Here is an 18110-nt window from a genome sequence, read left to right as displayed (position 1 = left end):
GAGGTCAGTATGACCAAGGAGCTATTGAAATTAGAAAGTTTGAAAAATGTATGTACAAACGTGTGAGATGAAAATGGCCAAACTAAAAGGTGTGTAATACAGAAGGGTAGTCAGTGGACATTATGAATCTTGTTTGAGTCCAGTGGGTCACATGATCAAGGAGCTATTGAAATTAGAAACATTGAACATTTATGTAAATCGACACTAAAAAAAAATTGTGCAATGTGTGTCTATGCCATCGGGTTAGTGACGGTCCCTAACTGCTGTTAGTGGACGTAAGGAAAACTACAGGCGAATATCCGTGGAATATCCCACCTGTCTGTTTTTACCTCGGTGCGAATATTTGCCATTTTAGCAGTGACATGAAATCAAGAACAAGATGCAACCAGCTAAAACGAGTCAGATACGATTCCCAGCATGGCAGTTTCTTGTCATTGTTGATAGCTATCTGCCCATCCAGAATCACAACTCACTGACTTCTGCCACATTGAACCGTGTGCATCGTTTTCGTGACGTTGTCAGGTAACCCATCTATCTATGCACTGTAGGATATTACGCGAGAATAATGAATACACCTCAGCCACTCACTCTCAGCCTCTGTCGTCACCTCACAAAGTGTGTAGTTCATTTATATTTTGGGGGTAAAAATGTGAACAACAGTTATAGTATTTTGATGAACTGAGGATAATAATTACTTTTTTAAAAATGATGCTCTTTGCACCCTTTATTTATTTATTGCCCTATCCACGACCGATGGACACACTAATCTAAAGGATCACTATTTTTTTCCACTGACCCGTCATAGCAATAGTGGGAAACAGTGTATACAGACCTGTGTACCTATGGTTGAACATTGATTGGCATATGTGTTGCTAAAAACATGTGCGATTTAAACAGAAGCTACAAAAATTATGTAGTTCGAATAAAACCGTTAACTTAGACGTTCCCCTAGCCTATATGATGCAACTGACCACGAGGGTTGCAGGAAAGACTGCCGAATGCTTGTTACATCAAACTGAATGAGGTGAAAGTGAGGAATGGATAAATTATACAAGGAAAGTGCTCATTGTCTAAATACAGGCACAACCTTTATTAAATGATCAGTATGATGAAAGGGCACAACCTGGTGCAACACCGTTAAAATTCAGTTGACATTGATGCTGCAACATAAAATTCGTTCCCACTTTCTCAAGACCAGACTCATTCAAGTGGACCAAGTAAACCAAGGAAATCATGTATTATGAATAGATGGGAAACTCCATTCACAGTAAAAGCAATCAAATGTATTGTCATTTGTGCCATGTTACTCCAACCAACATTTCAAAATTATTTTTGGCCCGTTATTGTCCAAACCTCTTTTATTTTGGGAATAATGGGGCACTATGTAAGTGAGCATCTTTATTTTGATCTCAATATAATAGAAAGCGAATGCTTTATTAGGCCTATGGTCTGCATAATTACCAAGAGCATCGCTCTTTCTTTGGGAACATCACCTACAATGTAACAATTTATGAACAATAATTGTTTCATTCTGCTTGTTCATGTTGACTGAATAACCCTGAGTCATGGGCTACTGTTACTATTCTCACACTGAGTCACGAGATTTCTGACAGCCATGTGACGTGATACCCTATACAGTTATTCAATTTCAGTCCCACTGCTTGAGAACAATATACGGGAGGTAATTTATGCAGCATATATATATATATATATAAACCTAATTGTCGAACAGGCTACACATATTCTACCACTTCAACCATTTAAACAAATATTAGATGCAGGAATAGCTCGAACAGAAGAGCATACAAACGGATGGATCCTCATCAGTATCGCGGACGGTGCCAGGCGCGTGATACATTGCTTTGGTACTGGGGCAGCGTTGCATCAGCAGCATCCGTCATCAGCTGATCACTCTCAAGGTCTCCTTCGCAGAGCATCATGGGGAGGACGCTGGAACCGCTGGTTCTATCCGGGGACCGCTACATCCCCTACAACTAAACCAACGTTGGTTCACCATCAGCACCATAATAGGAGACCCACGCCAAAAAGAGGTCACGCAGAGAGCATCTCGTTTTTCATAGGTTGTTAGGAGCTGGACTAACTCCTCAAAGGGAAACGTGCGGATTGTCGCGCATCCACTCCACAAACCTGAGCTATATGAAACGAATAACGAAGACATTTGCAAGGGACTTCGTTTTAATAGTATTCTACCGCATTGGTGCCAGTTGAATCGTGGAGGGCGGGAGAGGAATAGCACGACTGGTCACGACAGGTGAATTGCGGTAAATTGCTTGTTTTATACTATTATATGACATATCTAGGGCATTGCTGACAAACCGTCTGTATAAAATATTGATTAGTAGGTCAAGAATTAGTGCCTTTATAGTAGCTTTTGGCCGTTTACGAAGTGTGGGAATCACTCTATTTGACCGCAAAGTCTACGTTTTGCATTTCATAGAATAGTGATTTTTATAGCGAAGTATGAATATATTGTTTTTGCTGCCATCGGATTCCTCTATTAGCTCAATGCGCATAAAACAAATCCATTGAATAAAATTGTAAACAAATGAAGACATTGCAATCTATTAAGACGTTAGAAAGTAGGCTATCAGGATATACAATTATTCAACTTGTTATTTTAGGGCTACTTCAGTTCAATTCATAAAAGCAACAGGGCAACGTTTGTTTACAACTGTGATCAGATTCAGCACCAAGGACAACGTCTTATCAGTTCCTTATTTTGCAGGCTGCAGCTTTCAAGACTGTGCGTGCTTTTCCACCTGAAGATCTTTTCTCTTGTCCTCCTGTCCTGTTTGTCACCTTCTCATCAAGAGCTGCTATTTGTTAGTGAATATCTGTCTATTCACTGAAGATGGTGGAGGAGGAGGTACGTTCTGCCCCCTAATTCAACCCTGTAGACAGAGTAGCAATCTATGCTGCTGTTATTATATGCTGACCATGCCCTACTCACAAGTACTATACTTTGACCATACAATGTGTGGCCCCTCAAAAGGTCCCTAAACTTTTGCATTCCTACAATCCATCAAATTATTTCCAGTTCTGTTGCATGCGGTCAGAATGTCATATGACTGTTCAAAACCTACTTCATGGTGGTGGGCGTTGTGCTGTATATCAGTGAGTCATGTTCTACGCTGAGCTTACCCCTTGACTTTTTCCACATGTTGTTGTGTTAACAGCCTGAATTTAAAATGGATTCAATTGAGATTTTGTGTCACTGGCCTACATACAATACCCTATCATTTACAAATGAATAAAACATGAAAATCTGAAATGTCTTGAGTGAATAAGTATTCAACCCCTTTATTATGGCAAGCCTAAATAAGTTCAATGTGCTTAACTAGACACATAATACGTGGCATGGACTCACTCTGTGTGCCATAATAGTGTTTAGCATGATTTTTGAATGACCACCTCGATCTCTGTACACCACACATACAATTATCTGCAAGGTCCCTCAGTCAAGCAGTGCATTTCAAACACTGATTCGACCACAAAGACCAATGCCTCGCAAAGAAGGGCACCTATTGGTAGATGGGTAAAAATAAAAACCAGACATTGAATATCCCAGAATATTCTAAACATGCATCCTGTTTGCAACAAAGCACTAGTGAAACAACAACCAACTTGACAGAGCTTGAACAATTGGTAAATATTGTACAATCCAGGTGTGCAAGGCTCTTAGAGACGTACGCAGAAAGACTCCAAGCTGTAATCGCTGCCAAAGGGGATTCTAAAATGTATTGTGTCAGGGGTGTGAACACTTATGTGAATTAGATATTTGTGTGTTTAATGTTCAAAACATTTGCACAAAGTTATAAAAACATGTTTTCACTTTTGTCGTCATGTGGTATTGTGTGTAGATGGGTGAAGAAAAAAACAACTATTTAATCTATTTCTAATTCAGGCTGGGAAAAAAAGTGGAATAAGTCAAGGGGTATGAATACTTTATAAAGGCACTGTAGGATTGAACAGTTAGATTACTGTTCTATGAGTAATAGGTTCCAGAATGAGCTTTTATGTCATGGATGTTTATTGTGCAATAGACTATGGCATACACTTCTAATCATTCATCTCTGCTATTGACATAATGAACTAACCCAAGGCCTTTTGGAGCTCAACCTATGTTGTGGTATTAGATATACAGCCAAAGCTAATCAACTCATCAATACAATTTGGCCCCAGCGTCTTTCAGTACATGAGTGGGTTTGATTGGTTCTCTTACAGTAGGTTAATGAGATAAGAGTGAACGGTTCAGTGAATGGCTCAAAAAGAATTAGGCCAGAATCGTTGTTGTATGTATATCTCTCTCTCTCTCTCTCTCTCTCTCTCTCTCTCTCTCTCTCTCTATTTATATATATATATATATATATATATATATATATATATATATATATATATATATATATATATATATATATATATATATATATAGGAGCAGCAATGCCATGTTTTATCGCTGTGTGTTTTGGTCTATTTTAGCGAGTGTCAATTTAACGGTCACCTTCAGGCAGTTGTTATGAAAATGAGGAAGAGACAGAAATAGTATTGGAGCGAGAGGGCTATGGAAGAAGTCGTGTGTCTGTCATTAGAAACAGGGAGGGGGGAAAAAGAGGAGGAAATAGATGCGGTCTGGGATGGGGTTATGAAATAAGTAGTGTGTTACATCATTAGAAACAGGGAGGGGGGGAAAAGAGGAGGAAATAGATGCGGTCTGGGATGGGGTTATGAAATAAGTAGTGTGTTATATCATTAGAAACAGGGAGGGGGGAAAAAGAGGAGGAAATAGATGCAGTCTGGGATGGGGTTATGAAATAAGTAGTGTGTTACATCATTAGAAACAGAGAGGGGGGAAAAAGAGGAGGAAATAGATGCAGTCTGGGATGGGGTTATGAAATAAGTAGTGTGTTACATCATTAGAAAAGAGAGCGATGGGAACACAAAGAGGAAAAGAGAGATGGAGACCTGAGACAGAATCGGAGTGTACAGTTCACTAAGGTCAGATGAATAAGTTCTACTTCTGTGACTCTGAAAAGGACTACTACCCTGTTGAATTCTTATTTTTATCTGAGTGTTGCTCACTTTGCAAACAACCCCATTACTAGGCTACTAGCACAAAGTTACATTGTACACATACCTGACGAATGACCGTGTGTAATCGTGAATATTTTTTTTAATCAAGTACAGCATTTGGCTGGGCTGAAAAGGAAGACCTCTTTTAACGCAGTCCTATTTTACGACTTATCTCTTATCCCGACTCTTTCAATATTGACACAATTATTGCACAAATCATGAGAATTGTACACATTTTGAATGCATCTCCAGGCTGCTTATTTCTACTGAGTCATTGTGACTTTACAGGCGGCGAAGGGGGGGTAGAGAGAAGAGAGAGGGGGAGTGGTGGAAGGTGAACTTCAGGATATAAACAGAGTGAGAGGAGGGAGGGAAGAGAGAGAGAGAGGGATAGAGGGAGGGACTGGGTTTGGCCGAGGCCATAGTGTTTAGCTCGTTTGTTTACAGTGTGTTAAAATAGCACAGACTGTCACATTGTACGTTTTTGCGGACACATGCTTTGTCTTGTGACACATCCCTGCCTACTTCAGATTCTATTTTTCGTTGGGATTTCCGGATAGTTCCTCTATTGAATTGCCACCATCCCTTTGGGAGACCTTCCCATCCAAACACACACATACAAAACACAGAGAATAAATGCCATCTAAATATGTTTGGAAATCTGTCATATGGTGGAAGAGAAAATGTCATTCAGTAGGAGAAGAGGTGAAAGGACAATGTTTATAATGGACCAGAATTGCGTCATTCAACTATAGTTAGATGTAAGGTGATGTAAAGATCAAATAAATTACACTGATGCCAAGAACATTTTTGATCTTATATTTCATTGCATTCAAAATTTGGGGGTGTCATTAGCGTTTCCTACACAAGTCCCTCACGTCTCTGTCATCTCTTCTCGCACAAACTGAGGCTCACATACGGACTCAACACCGCCTCAACCGCGAGCTCTAGAGGTGGACCAAAGGGCACCTAAGCCGCGAGGAAAGGTCGGCCCAGTATCATATAACCTCTAACAATATGCCTTCTCAGCAGTGTCTCTGCATAGTGTTCCGTATTACTGGATTCAGCAGAAAAGACCCAGAGCTTGATTTATGTGGCCTTCAACGAGTTTCATTTGAGATCTGGCTACAGGGTCAATTAAGGATACAGTCAAATGTAAATAGCCTACATTTTGGTACCCAGCATATAGCCATGTTTATATGCATACAACTATAAAGTGGTCTGCTAATGTTATAATGTATCTAGCAGATCTCAGCATTTCTTTAAAGTCTGGGGAAATACCTTTTGCATGGAAATGTGCCCGACCCCTCTCCATGAAGATGGAAACTCCTTAGACCCAAATAACTATAGACCTATATCAGTAACCTGTTCAATAGCAAAATTATATGAGAAATGAATACATTCCCAAATGTATCAGTACCTAGATGACTTTAATTTGACACTTTTTTTTTATCTGTCTTTAGACCCACCCATTCTAGTACTACAGCATTAGTGAATCATACAAATGATATACATTCTCAATCTGACCAAGGCAAACCTACTGGTGCCATCTTTCTGGTTTATCCAAAGCATTGGATTTAGTCGATCATCTTACTAGGAAAACTTCAGAACCTTGGTTTCACTAACAGATCACTAAACTGGTTCCATGTGTATCTCAGCCATGGAAAACAATGTGTTTTCATGGAAGGACACAAAACACAACTGTTTGTACTCAGTATAGGTGTACTTCAAGGCTCCTTCTTTTCTCTGTATTCATAAATGAATGGCATCTAATTGTTTTGAAGAGACATGTTCACTTACACGGGGACGATGAAGTGCTCTATATAACCAGGCTCAAATATTCTGCGGATACAAGCAACTCTCCCACGATGATTTTAACACTTTACAAAAATGATTTCTAGCAAATCATTCGGTGGTTGTATTGAAGACAAGTCCCATATCATACTTTTTGGTACACGGCAAAGACTAAACTCCACAGCTAGCAATTTCAAAACTCATGCAAGTGATGGAACAATGCTTGAAAATGTGGATGGTTTAAAAGATCTAGGTTTGAGGATAGACTCTGAATGGTCTTTTGGAAAGCATATTGATGATTTTTGAAAAATAATGAACTCTAATAAGCTTCGGGTTACTCTACAGATCGAAGAATGGTTTTACTGTATCTGTTAGAAAGACCTTAGTAACCCAATTGCTGCATCCTATCCTAGACTATGGGGACATTATCCATCAGAAAACACAACCAAAACCTGACTTTGAAAATCAGAATTCATGTATCACAATCTTTGCAGATTCTTTCTTGGATGCTACTGTAAGACACATCATTGCACAATGTATGAATCACTAAATTGGCTCTCACTCCGAAACAGAAGACAATCGCATTGGTGCCGATTTATTTGTTAATGTATCATCTTAAATGTCCTTGTATATATTTAAGGAACACCTCACTTTACAAGACTCACACTACGTTTTTTGACAACAGCAGCAATTGCAAATTCCAAGGGTACATCATGGGGTTAGAGTAAGGTCTTTCAGATACAAAGACCCAACTGACTGACTGGAGTCATTTACCTAGAGAAATCAGAGCATTCAAATAACACAGTGAATTTAAGAACAAACTGTTTGGGGTTTTTAACTAATAGAAACATCACCATGTGAAGAAATTTGTAAATATGTACAGTACCATTCAAAGGTTTGGACACACCTACTCATTCCAGGGTTTTTCTTTATTTTTTTTAACCTTGTTGAATAATAGTGAAGACAAACTATGAAAACTATGAAATAACACATATGGAATCATGTAGTAACCAAAAAAGTGTTAAACAAATCAAAATATATTTATAAGTAGCCATCCTTTGCCTTGATGAAAGCTTTGCACACTCTTGGAATTCTCTCAACCAGCTGAGGTAGTCACATGGAATGCATTTCAATTCACAGGTGTGCCTGTGGAATTTCTTTCCTTCTTAATGCGTTTGAGCCAATCAGTTGTGTTGTGACGAGGTATGGTTGGTATACAGAAGATAGCCCTATTTGGCAAAAGACCAAGTCCATATTACGGCAAGAACAGCTCAAATAAGAAAAGAGAACGACAGTCCATTGTTACTTTAAGACATGAAGGTCAGTCAATGCGTAAAATGCCAGCGCAGTCGCAAAACCATCAAGCGCTATGATGAAACTGGCTCTCATGAGGACTGCCACAGGAATGGAAGAAGTTCATTAGAGTTACCAGTCTCATAAATTGCAGCCCAAATAAATGCTTCACAGAGTTCAAGTAAAAGACACATTTCAACATCAACTGTTCAGAGGAGACTACGAGAATCAGGCCTTCATGGTCTAATTGCTGCAAAGAAACCACTACTAAAGGACACCAATAATAAGAAGAGACTTGCTTGGGCCAAGAAACACGAGCAATGTTTCAAATTTGCACTGTGTCTTTGTGGGTGATCTCTGCATGTGTGGTTCGCACCATGAAGCATGGAGGTAGAGGTGTGATGGTGTGGGGGTGCTTTGCTGCTGACACTGTCAGTGATTTATTTTGAATTCAAGGCACACTTAACTAGCATGGCTACCACAGCATTCTGCAGCGATACGCCATCCCATCTGGTTTGCGTTTATTGGGACAATCATTTGTTTTTCAAGAGGACAATGACCCAACACACCTCCAGGCTGTGTAAAATCTATTTGACCAAGAAGGAGGGTGATGGAGTGCTGCATCAGATGACCTGTCCTCCACAATCACCCAACCTCAACCCAATTGAGATGGTTTGGGATGAGTTGGATCGCAGAGTGAAGGAAAAGGAGCCAACAAGTGCTCAGCATATGTGGGAACTCCTTCAAGACTGTTGGAAAAGCATTCCAGATGAAGCTGTTTGAGAGAATGCCAAGATTGTCCAAAGGTATCATCAAGGCAAAGGGTGGCTACTTTGAAGGATCTCAAATATAAAATATGTTTTGATTTGTTTATCACTTTTTTGATTACGACATGATGTGTTATTACATAGTTTTGATGTCTTCGCTATTATTCTACAATGTAGAAAATATTAAAAATAAAGAAAAACCCTGGAATGAGTAGGTGTGTCCAAACTTTTGACTGGGACTGTTGAAGAGGTTAATGCTGGCCAACACTGATTATTGTTGCATTAACTCTACACTGGTGCCAGTTTCTTTTGCCAAGTACACATTTTGCACAGGAATGACAAAAGCCCCATTGATGGAGGAGGATAAAATCCTTGGCATTGGCAACAGTCACGCAGTCCCATCCAACCTATAAGATCACAACGAAGCACATTTCATAACCCCGATCTGGGCTCTTCACTATTTGTGGCTCGATGGTGCTAAACATAGGCCTTTCCTTCTAGCCTGACCCTAATTATCCTTGTTATGGTACCACAATAATAGACCTAACCGCTTTGGGATCTTTTTGGAACACCATATAAGTGTTATGCTGCCATCTGAACATTTCTCTGGAGACACCAGTTGAGGGGGAGCGGAGTTCTACCTCTGTCTGTCTGTATGACTCATCCTCCTTCTACCGAATTTGTTTAACAATCTTTTGGTTACTACCTGATTCCATAAGCGTTATTTCATAGTTTTGATGTCTTTACTATTATTTTACAATGTAGAAAATTGTAAAAAATAAAGAAAACCTTTGAATAAGGTGTGTCCAAACTTTTGACTGGGACTGTATGTATGTGCAGTATATATTATAGGGGCTGAAATGTGTTAGTTGTATTAGTAGTTGTAGCAGTAGTCTTTATTAGTTCTAAGCCTATTAGTAGTTGTATGCTGTTTGTTATGCTGTTAATGTACGTTTTAGTTTTGTATTACTATTTCATTGTTATTGCTATTAGACAGCAGTTGCCATATTATTCTGTCTACTATGTATTGTTAATTTTTTTTGTTTTTTGGGGGGGTTGGGGACACTTGAAAACAAGATGGTGCAGCTCAAGAGATTTCATCCTGCAAACATTTGTATGAATAAGTAAATATGCAGTGGTGGTAGAGGTTGAGAGTAGAGTAAAGGTGGTTTGGTGAACTACGCTCACATGATGCGCAACCTCCTCTGAGACTTCAGGAAGTGTAGGCTTTACCTCTGTATTAACGCTGTATTAAGTCATGCAGGCTGCAGACGACTTGGGTTTGACACCTGGCCAGAGACATTATAATATCTTAACCTGTAATTCTGTATGATGTAATTTACAGACAGTGTATGTAGAACAGTACTAATGTCTCTGCTCTGACAGTGTTCTCGTTTTACACTATATGGGCTCTTAATCAGAATGTACTGCCATTAACCCAGGGGCACAACTCTGGTTTTAGAAGTGGGTTGGGCCAAAAAGGTAATGAAAATAAATGAAACAATTGGTCGGATAAGCACCTCAAACAGCCTACCTGACCGCTCGGAGGCATCCACATGGTCCTAAAGCACACCTCGTTTTGTATCACATTCCAGTGATAAAACTTGGAGGGGGGGGGGGGGGGGGGGTTATCCATAATAACACACACTCTCCCCATTCTGTCTCTAACAGAAAAAGCAGGTGACAGGATACCTCCTGTTCTCCCTGGCCACTGCAGTCATTGGCTCGCTGCAGTTTGGCTACAACACAGGGGTCATTAATGCACCTGAACAGGTTTGTAGGCTTATTTAGTGTTTTCTTATAACAGTGAAAGCATGTGTGGGATTTGGTTTTGTTAAGCGTGACATTGTTTAATAGCTTTCCATTATGCTTGTCGATATTGTACTAGTGATTTGTTTTTCACAGTGCTTCATCATGCTCTAAATCAAGACGTTGTATCTTGGTCATGCTTCATCTCTGATCTTTCTCTCTCTCCCTCCCGCTCATTTTATTTATTCTCTATCTCTCTGTCTCTCTGTCTCTCTCTCTTTCTGCTCAGAAACTGCGGGCCTTCTTCAATAACACATGGATGGAGAGGTATGCCGAGCCCATCAAACCAGGAACGTGCACCATTGTGTGGAGCTTGTCGGTGGCCATCTTTAGTGTGGGCGGCATGGTGGGCTCCTTCAGCGTCGGAGTGATGGCAGACAGATTTGGGAGGTGAGTGGTGACCCCAGTATTCACCTATTTCAACCCGATGCCATTTTTCACTAACTATCGATAGTTTTCTAACGTTCACATTTTGGAACAGGGTAGGAAGTGAAGTTTTCAATGCAAAAACCAAAAGGTTTGACATGTAAATTAAAAACCACTGCACCTTCACACACTGTAACAATATTATTTGAGCCAGCATACTTAGAATAACATTTCTAGCCCATTGTCAATCATTTTCCTTGATGAGAAAAAAACACACAAGCTTTTATTAGCTACCCACACGTATTGTCTATGGCAGAACAATCAGCTGTGAATAACGTTTCTTGAGCAGGGCAGCAGGTAGCCAGGGCAGCAGAGCGTTGGACTTGTAACCGAAAGGTTGCAAGATTGAATCTCTGAGCTGACAAGGTAAAAATCTGTCGTTCTGCCCCTGAACAAGGCAGTTAACCCACTGTTCCTAGGCCGTCATTGATAATAAGAATTTGTTCTTAACTGACTTGCCTAGTTAAACAAAGGTATAAAATAAAATTGACAGTATTGGGATTTTCATCCTATGAGTGAATTTGGTCACTCTTAAGTTCTGGTTCTCTGCCTTTCCTTGGTCTGTTTCTGCCTCTGCTACGCTGCAGGAACCAATGAGGCTCCAAGGAATCAGTGGAGAGTGGTTAGAACGGTTGCTCTGTTTTTTCCTCCCTCTACATCTTAACCTCTCTCTGTCTATCTCTTACTCTGTGCAACACTTTGTCTCTGAAGCCTCCAATCTGTGTGTGTCTCGGGGTATTGGGATAAAGGAAATTGTCCATGTTCCTGGTCAACATCCTGGCTGTGTTCGGAGGCCTCCTCATGGGTTTCTCCACCATTTGCTCCTCCTATGAGATGGTCATCGCTGGACGCCTCGTCATTGGCCTCTTCTGCGGCCTCTTTACCGGCCTTACGCCCATGTATGTGGGGGAGCTGTCCCCCACCCCTCTCCGAGGCGCCTTCGGCACCTTGCACCAGCTGGGCGTAGTGATTGGCATCCTGGTGGCTCAGGTCGGTCCTCGATGGCAGCCATCTTGATTTTCTGTCCTTTAACATAGGAATAGTCTTAACACGCACATTACCATACCACGTCTTTGCTTATGATACTGGGAATAAAGTCCCCATATAAGAATATTCTGTTTAATGTGTGGAAGTATTATTTTATGCAGTGATGTAGTTAAAAAATGCTTGTGTAAAATAAAAAAAAAGGTGCCTAAACGGCGTTTACTTCCTTTTACCCTCCACTACACCACTGCTTATATGATTAAGTCGTAACCGGCAGACATTCTGATTTACTTGTCTCTTAACATTGGAGTAATATCTTTCTCTAATTATTTTCTCATTATTCAAATGATTTAATGAGTATTAAATTAGTTTTTAACGAGCGACTACATCTTGCTCTAGGAATACAATTAGTAATATTCCTCCCCTTCATTTTCTCCCATACGCTGTCATGAAACCTTCTCCATTTGAATCCCTTTATAGAACTGCCATAGTTGAATCCTATCTACCATAGTGTATATCCATCCCATCAGTGCTTCCAATCCCATCAATGTACAGCATATTCCATTCATGTTTGCATGTAAACTGCGAATGAAACATTACTGGTAGTAAAGTTAATCCTACTTAAACCTCTCTGTGTTGTAGATATTTGGCTTGGAGTCTCTGCTGGGGTCGGACAAGCTGTGGCCTCTGCTGCTGGCACTGACGGTCATCCCGGCCGTGCTGCAGTGTATCCTGCTGCCCTTCTGTCCTGAGAGCCCCCGCTTCCTCCTCATCAACCAGAACAAGGAGGAGCAGGCCCGCAAAGGTGGGTGCTCCGAACCATAGAAACCATCAAATTGTTGGGGTTTGAGGTGCTTTGCACATTCTAGTAATTATATTTCTATGCTCCAAATGCAGTCCTTTACTCTGGTTCGTCAGGAACTCTGATTTGTCAGGAAGATAAATGGAAAAACTTCATTTTACACTCCTATTTTAGCTTGTATGTACCTGGTATGGTATCTATTTGCAGAGAAATTATGTAGTGAGCTTTTCATGCATAACAGTGTCTAGGGTTTACTGAGAATGGTGCGACAAACAAAACATCCGGCCTGCGGCAGTCCTGTGGGCAAAAACATTTAAATAAAAAAGGGGGAAAAAAAGAAGATTGATAACGTTATGTAAGAACTGGCACGACCATGGACAGATACTGAACAAACAACTACAACGCAGGCAGGTTTTAATGTTGGTGCTACGATCGCTAGTCTGCTTGACAATGTGCACAACTGATGTGTTAAAGGTCCAATGCAGTCATTTAATAGAAAAAACGATTTGTCTACCCAATTGGTAATTACAGTCTTGTCCCATCGCTGCAACTCCCGTACGGATTCGGGAGAGGAAAAGGTGTCCTCCGAAACACGATCCCGCCAAGCCGCACTGCTCGCTTAACCTGGAAGCCAGTCGCACCAATCTGTGGAAATATATATAAAACACAGGGAAATCACATTTTTGACTGCACCGGGCCTTTATAAATGTCTTACGCATCTAACATATTTCAATATTTTCTTGAACATATTGTCATTGGTTGACTTTCTAGTTACCTAATGATTTCACAAATACATTCTCTCCTTTTACAACTTGTATGTCCTTTACTCTCCATCATAGTGTCACGTATCTGTCCCGCTCACTCCACCGTTTTCTCCCCCCAGCCCTGGTGCGTCTGCGTGGCACAGAGGATGTGAGTAAAGACATGCAGGAGATGAAGGAGGAGAGTTCCAAGATGGCCATGGAGAAGAAAGTGACCATCCTCGAGCTGTTCCGCACCGCAGCCTATCGGCAGCCGCTCCTCATCGCCGTCATGCTCCACCTCTCCCAGCAGCTCTCCGGAATCAATGCTGTAAGTGAACTATGACTCCCAGGGGGCCACAGTACAAACACATTCTAATTCGTTCAAGTGCCACCAAGGATATCTCAGAGGACAGCCTAACAATACAGGGTCGTATTCACTAGGCACGAAACAGCGGAAAAAAGCAGAGACAGAGACTATCTGCTACGGTGTGCCCTTATGAAGGTGACCCGACCTTCATACAGAGAGAAACTGCAGCTGCCTATGCATAGTTGAATGGCAGGTGCATTAAACCTGCCTTATATTCTCAATGATTGCATGTTTGGGAGATTTGTTTGTATTATTCAATGGATTAAACATGATTTAACGGGCGTACGGCAACTCCATAGTGTAACAGTGTGATAAAAAGATAACTTTGATAAGATGTGGCTACCTATTCATAGATCATGGCTTTGCTGCAGATCAAGAACATAATCCTATTGTCTCCCTCCCCCAACCCTGTTCAGGTGTTCTACTATTCAACTGGTATCTTTGAGTCAGCCGGTGTCACCCAACCCATTTACGCCACTATTGGAGCAGGAGCTGTTAACACTGTCTTTACAGTGGTATCTGTAAGTATAACATGCTGCATGTATTACAGTAGTGTTTATTGAGTTTTTATGTGAATGTAATGTATGTTTACTGTAAGGTAACTTCTTTCTCTGTTTTTGTCAGCTCTTCCTGGTCGAGAGGGTGGGACGAAGGACTTTGCATCTCGTCGGATTGGCCGGAATGGCCGTCAGTGCCCTGCTCATGACTATTGCCCTCCTGTTGGTGGGTGTCAGTTTCTATTGGTTGTCGTTCAACATAACAGATATGTCATTAATTACAGTAATTCAGTTTCATTGCTATTATTGATGACAATCTCCATCTCCTTTCTCTCTATCTCCCTCCCTCCCTTTCTTTCTTCCTTCCTTACCTCCCTCCCTCCCTCTGAGTAGAAGGGCTACTCGTCTCTGAGCTACCTGAGCATCGGGGCAGTGTTTCTGTTCGTGGCCATGTTTGAGATGGGGCCTGGACCTATCCCATGGTTCATAGTGGCAGAGCTCTTCTCCCAGGGTCCGCGGCCGGCCGCCATAGCCGTGGCCGGCTGCTGCAACTGGACCGCCAACTTCCTGGTGGGAGTCAGCTTCCCCAAACTGGAGGTGTGAGAGGTTTCCCATTAGGGGAGAATCCTAACTTTCACTTAAGTAAACACTTCACATAGTCATACAGTGAATCATTAGAATAATTAGACTTCCACTCTTTTTCTCTCTCTTTGTTTGTAATTCTGTAGGAGCTGTGCGGGCCATACGTCTTTATCATCTTCATGATCTTACTCATCTTCTTCTTCATCTTCACCTTCATCAAAGTCCCAGAAACAAAGGGCAAGACCTTTGACGAGATCGCCCGCGAGTTTGGCGGGACCCCCCCGCCCCCCACCACCTCTGTGGAAGCTCCTCCCACTAGTAGCAGCGTAACACTTCCTGTCTCGCCCATCAAGGAGAAGGTCCCATTGGTGGGAGCGGCAGCAGCAGAGGATAAGTCCATCTCAACTGTACAGGCGAGCTTGTAGAACCCTGTGTCAGGTCGAGGGTTAAATTTCAGGTGTTTGGGGTCAGCAGGTTCAAAAACAGATACAAGCTTAATTCTTTGGGAGTTCAGGTACATGGGGACGAGTGATTGAGGTGACGGGAAATATACTTTTCGTGTACATGGAAAGCCACAACGCACACATATTTTGGTGGAATACGGTAGCTAGGATTTCTTTCTTTCATGTGTAATATCTTTTTGGAAGTGTTCTCAATTTATAGGTCAAAACTATTATTGAATTGTTTTGCCTTTTACTGAGTGCATCATCATTTGAAGAGCAAAGTGGGCCTAGTCAAAACAAACAACCTCAATAGGGTTTCTGGTTAATAGTAGTTTTAATAGTAAAACTGTAGATTAGGGTCAATTGCTTTTTTAAATAACCCAATAATCCCAGAATGATCATACATGGCATTTTCTTTCAACAGATATATTCGTGATCAAAATGATATGCTTTTACCCTATATTCAATGTAAGAATCCACTGATAAAGAATCACATTTGGATGGTTGATGAAGTAAGAGAGTACATCTTTCACTTTGACTTAAGCTGCACCGTATTAACCAAATAGAAATCAATTAAAACTCCACAATAGCTAATATACTCTTTAAAAAGCACTTTAAGGCAAATTAATTAACATAAGTAATCATTTGATAAATATTTACCTGAGGGAGTGCTTTTACAGCTATAGCCTATTAGAAAAATACTTTAGGATAGCGTAGAATTGCATTTAACTATATTGACTAAGGCGACTGCAATAGAGGTTTCAAATTAAAAAGGATGACACTTTATATAAAGGATGGGTAACATTAATAAAGATAGTTATTTTGGATATTAGATTATAATAGATTATGATATGTGTTGTGATGTTATGAACTTGGATTCGATTAGAATCAACCATAGAGAACAAAGGACTCTATTGTATTGAGTGCAATTTTGAATTTTTCTGCAGTAAAAAAAAAAAAAGGAATATAATTGTGACGGTTGTCTATTCAATGTGGATTTGAAATACCACAATAGGAGTTTAGTTGTGACCAAATGTGAGGATTTGTACAAAATTGCTTTTTAATTACTCTACTTTGTGACCATTTGTCTGACAATTACCATGTGGAACATTTTTTTAAATAGTAATATTTGTGTAAAGATTTCATTGTATAGATATAGTCGATAAATGTTTATTTTTTTGTGGTTGTGTAAATGATATGTAGTAAATTTTGCTCCAAGCGCAATCACTATTTATTTTGCTCAGAAAGATGACACAGGGTCATGGCTTTGTTCCGTATTAATATAATATATGGTGGATATATGATATGTGTTGCACTGGGGAAAATACATTCCTTTGATGGTAGTGTTCAGTAGTTGACCTCTACTCTTAGGAGAAAACGTTATTCAGTGGCTGCACTCCCTCACTACTGTTAACAAGACTGCAATACTGTATAACTGAACCATACCCAGCTACCATATGCACATTCACTTACTGTACACAGTAAGAAGAGTATTTATTTGTAAATATGTATTTCAGAAATAATATTTATATGTTGAATGTGTGCTTGTTCTGACTTATGGGGTGCCCATCGTCCAACAGATATTTAGATTTGTTTCCTAGTAATACGCTGAAGCATTGAGACACAATTGCTCTATTAACTTTGTGGTTAAAGTATTATTTATGTCAAAATATACACTGGAAATAAAACCAGTTTCCTTACCACTGCTCCACAACAGTGCTTCCCTCACCCTCCCCCTCTTCCACTTTCCACTTGCCATCCACTTGCTTAGTATACACCTTATGGTGTCCTCAGTGTGTGTCTAAAAAAAAGTGTTTATTTGTATTTTTTTAGGATTGTATCCTGTATTGTCACAGAGATCTATTCCAATTGACTTCAGAAAACCATGTTGTTTTGAAATGGGGTTTTACCCATGCTGTTGGTATTGCTATTATGTCGATTTTGTCCATGGCCTTTGTTTCATGGCCTTCCGTTTGCTTTGAGTGATCGTGTTTATGAGGTCCATGTTTCTGCTGTTTATTTGCGCCTCTTCTTCAGCACCTTTCAGCTAATGTGTACCGTATGTGTCTGTGAACACATTCTTCCTGCTTCTAAAGTCTTTTACTCTTATTCTCCATTAGGCACCAAACAAAGGGCATTTAAGCAATGTCTATAGTCTGCCATAAACAATTGAAATTAAAATGTATGAAATAATCCATGTTGGTATTGAATTTAAAAAATATGGTCAAATTAATATTTCAAGATCATGCGAAGTGCAGAAAAGCACACTTTTGAATCCATTTTGATAATTGTCCTGTATTGGGAAAATGTATCACACAAACAGTATAAATCTGGCTATACAATAGCTTTTGAGAAACTGAAACATTACAACAAACTAACAGCAATCATGCACCCTCATATGTTACATGTATTCGTTTCACTTATGTTTGTATATATGAATACAATGTTAAATAAAATATCCCACATCTAACAAACACACAGCCTTTGATACCTTCTGATACTATCGTTGGCA

General features: G+C 40.2%; 1 protein-coding gene across 3 annotated transcripts; it reads left to right on the top strand.

The window, feature by feature from the left end:
* The first annotated feature begins 1640 nt into the window (after positions 1–1640).
* Positions 1641–18074, top strand: LOC110489278 (solute carrier family 2, facilitated glucose transporter member 1). Of its 3 annotated transcripts, none has more exons than XM_021561965.3 (11): positions 1641–2282; positions 2747–2887; positions 10617–10718; positions 10984–11144; positions 11930–12170; positions 12807–12969; positions 13850–14037; positions 14493–14597; positions 14701–14799; positions 14967–15170; positions 15302–18074. In XM_021561965.3, the coding sequence occupies exons 2-11, from the start codon at positions 2873–2875 to the stop codon at positions 15578–15580; spliced, it is 1557 nt and encodes a 518-aa protein (XP_021417640.3). In that variant the 5' UTR covers positions 1641–2282; positions 2747–2872; the 3' UTR covers positions 15581–18074. The 3 variants fall into 3 exon arrangements, with proteins under 3 accessions (XP_021417640.3, XP_021417641.3, XP_090084200.1); XM_021561966.3 differs by having other exon boundaries at positions 1651–2272; XM_090228074.1 differs by lacking the exons at positions 1641–2282; positions 2747–2887 and adding an exon at positions 4880–5016.
* Positions 18075–18110: the final 36 nt, after the last annotated feature.

Source organism: Oncorhynchus mykiss, chromosome 30 (genome assembly GCF_057628025.1).
Source record: "Oncorhynchus mykiss isolate SJ-2025 chromosome 30, ASM5762802v1, whole genome shotgun sequence".
NCBI lineage: Eukaryota > Metazoa > Chordata > Actinopteri > Salmoniformes > Salmonidae > Oncorhynchus > Oncorhynchus mykiss.
This window is presented reverse-complemented; position numbering and strand designations above follow the sequence as displayed.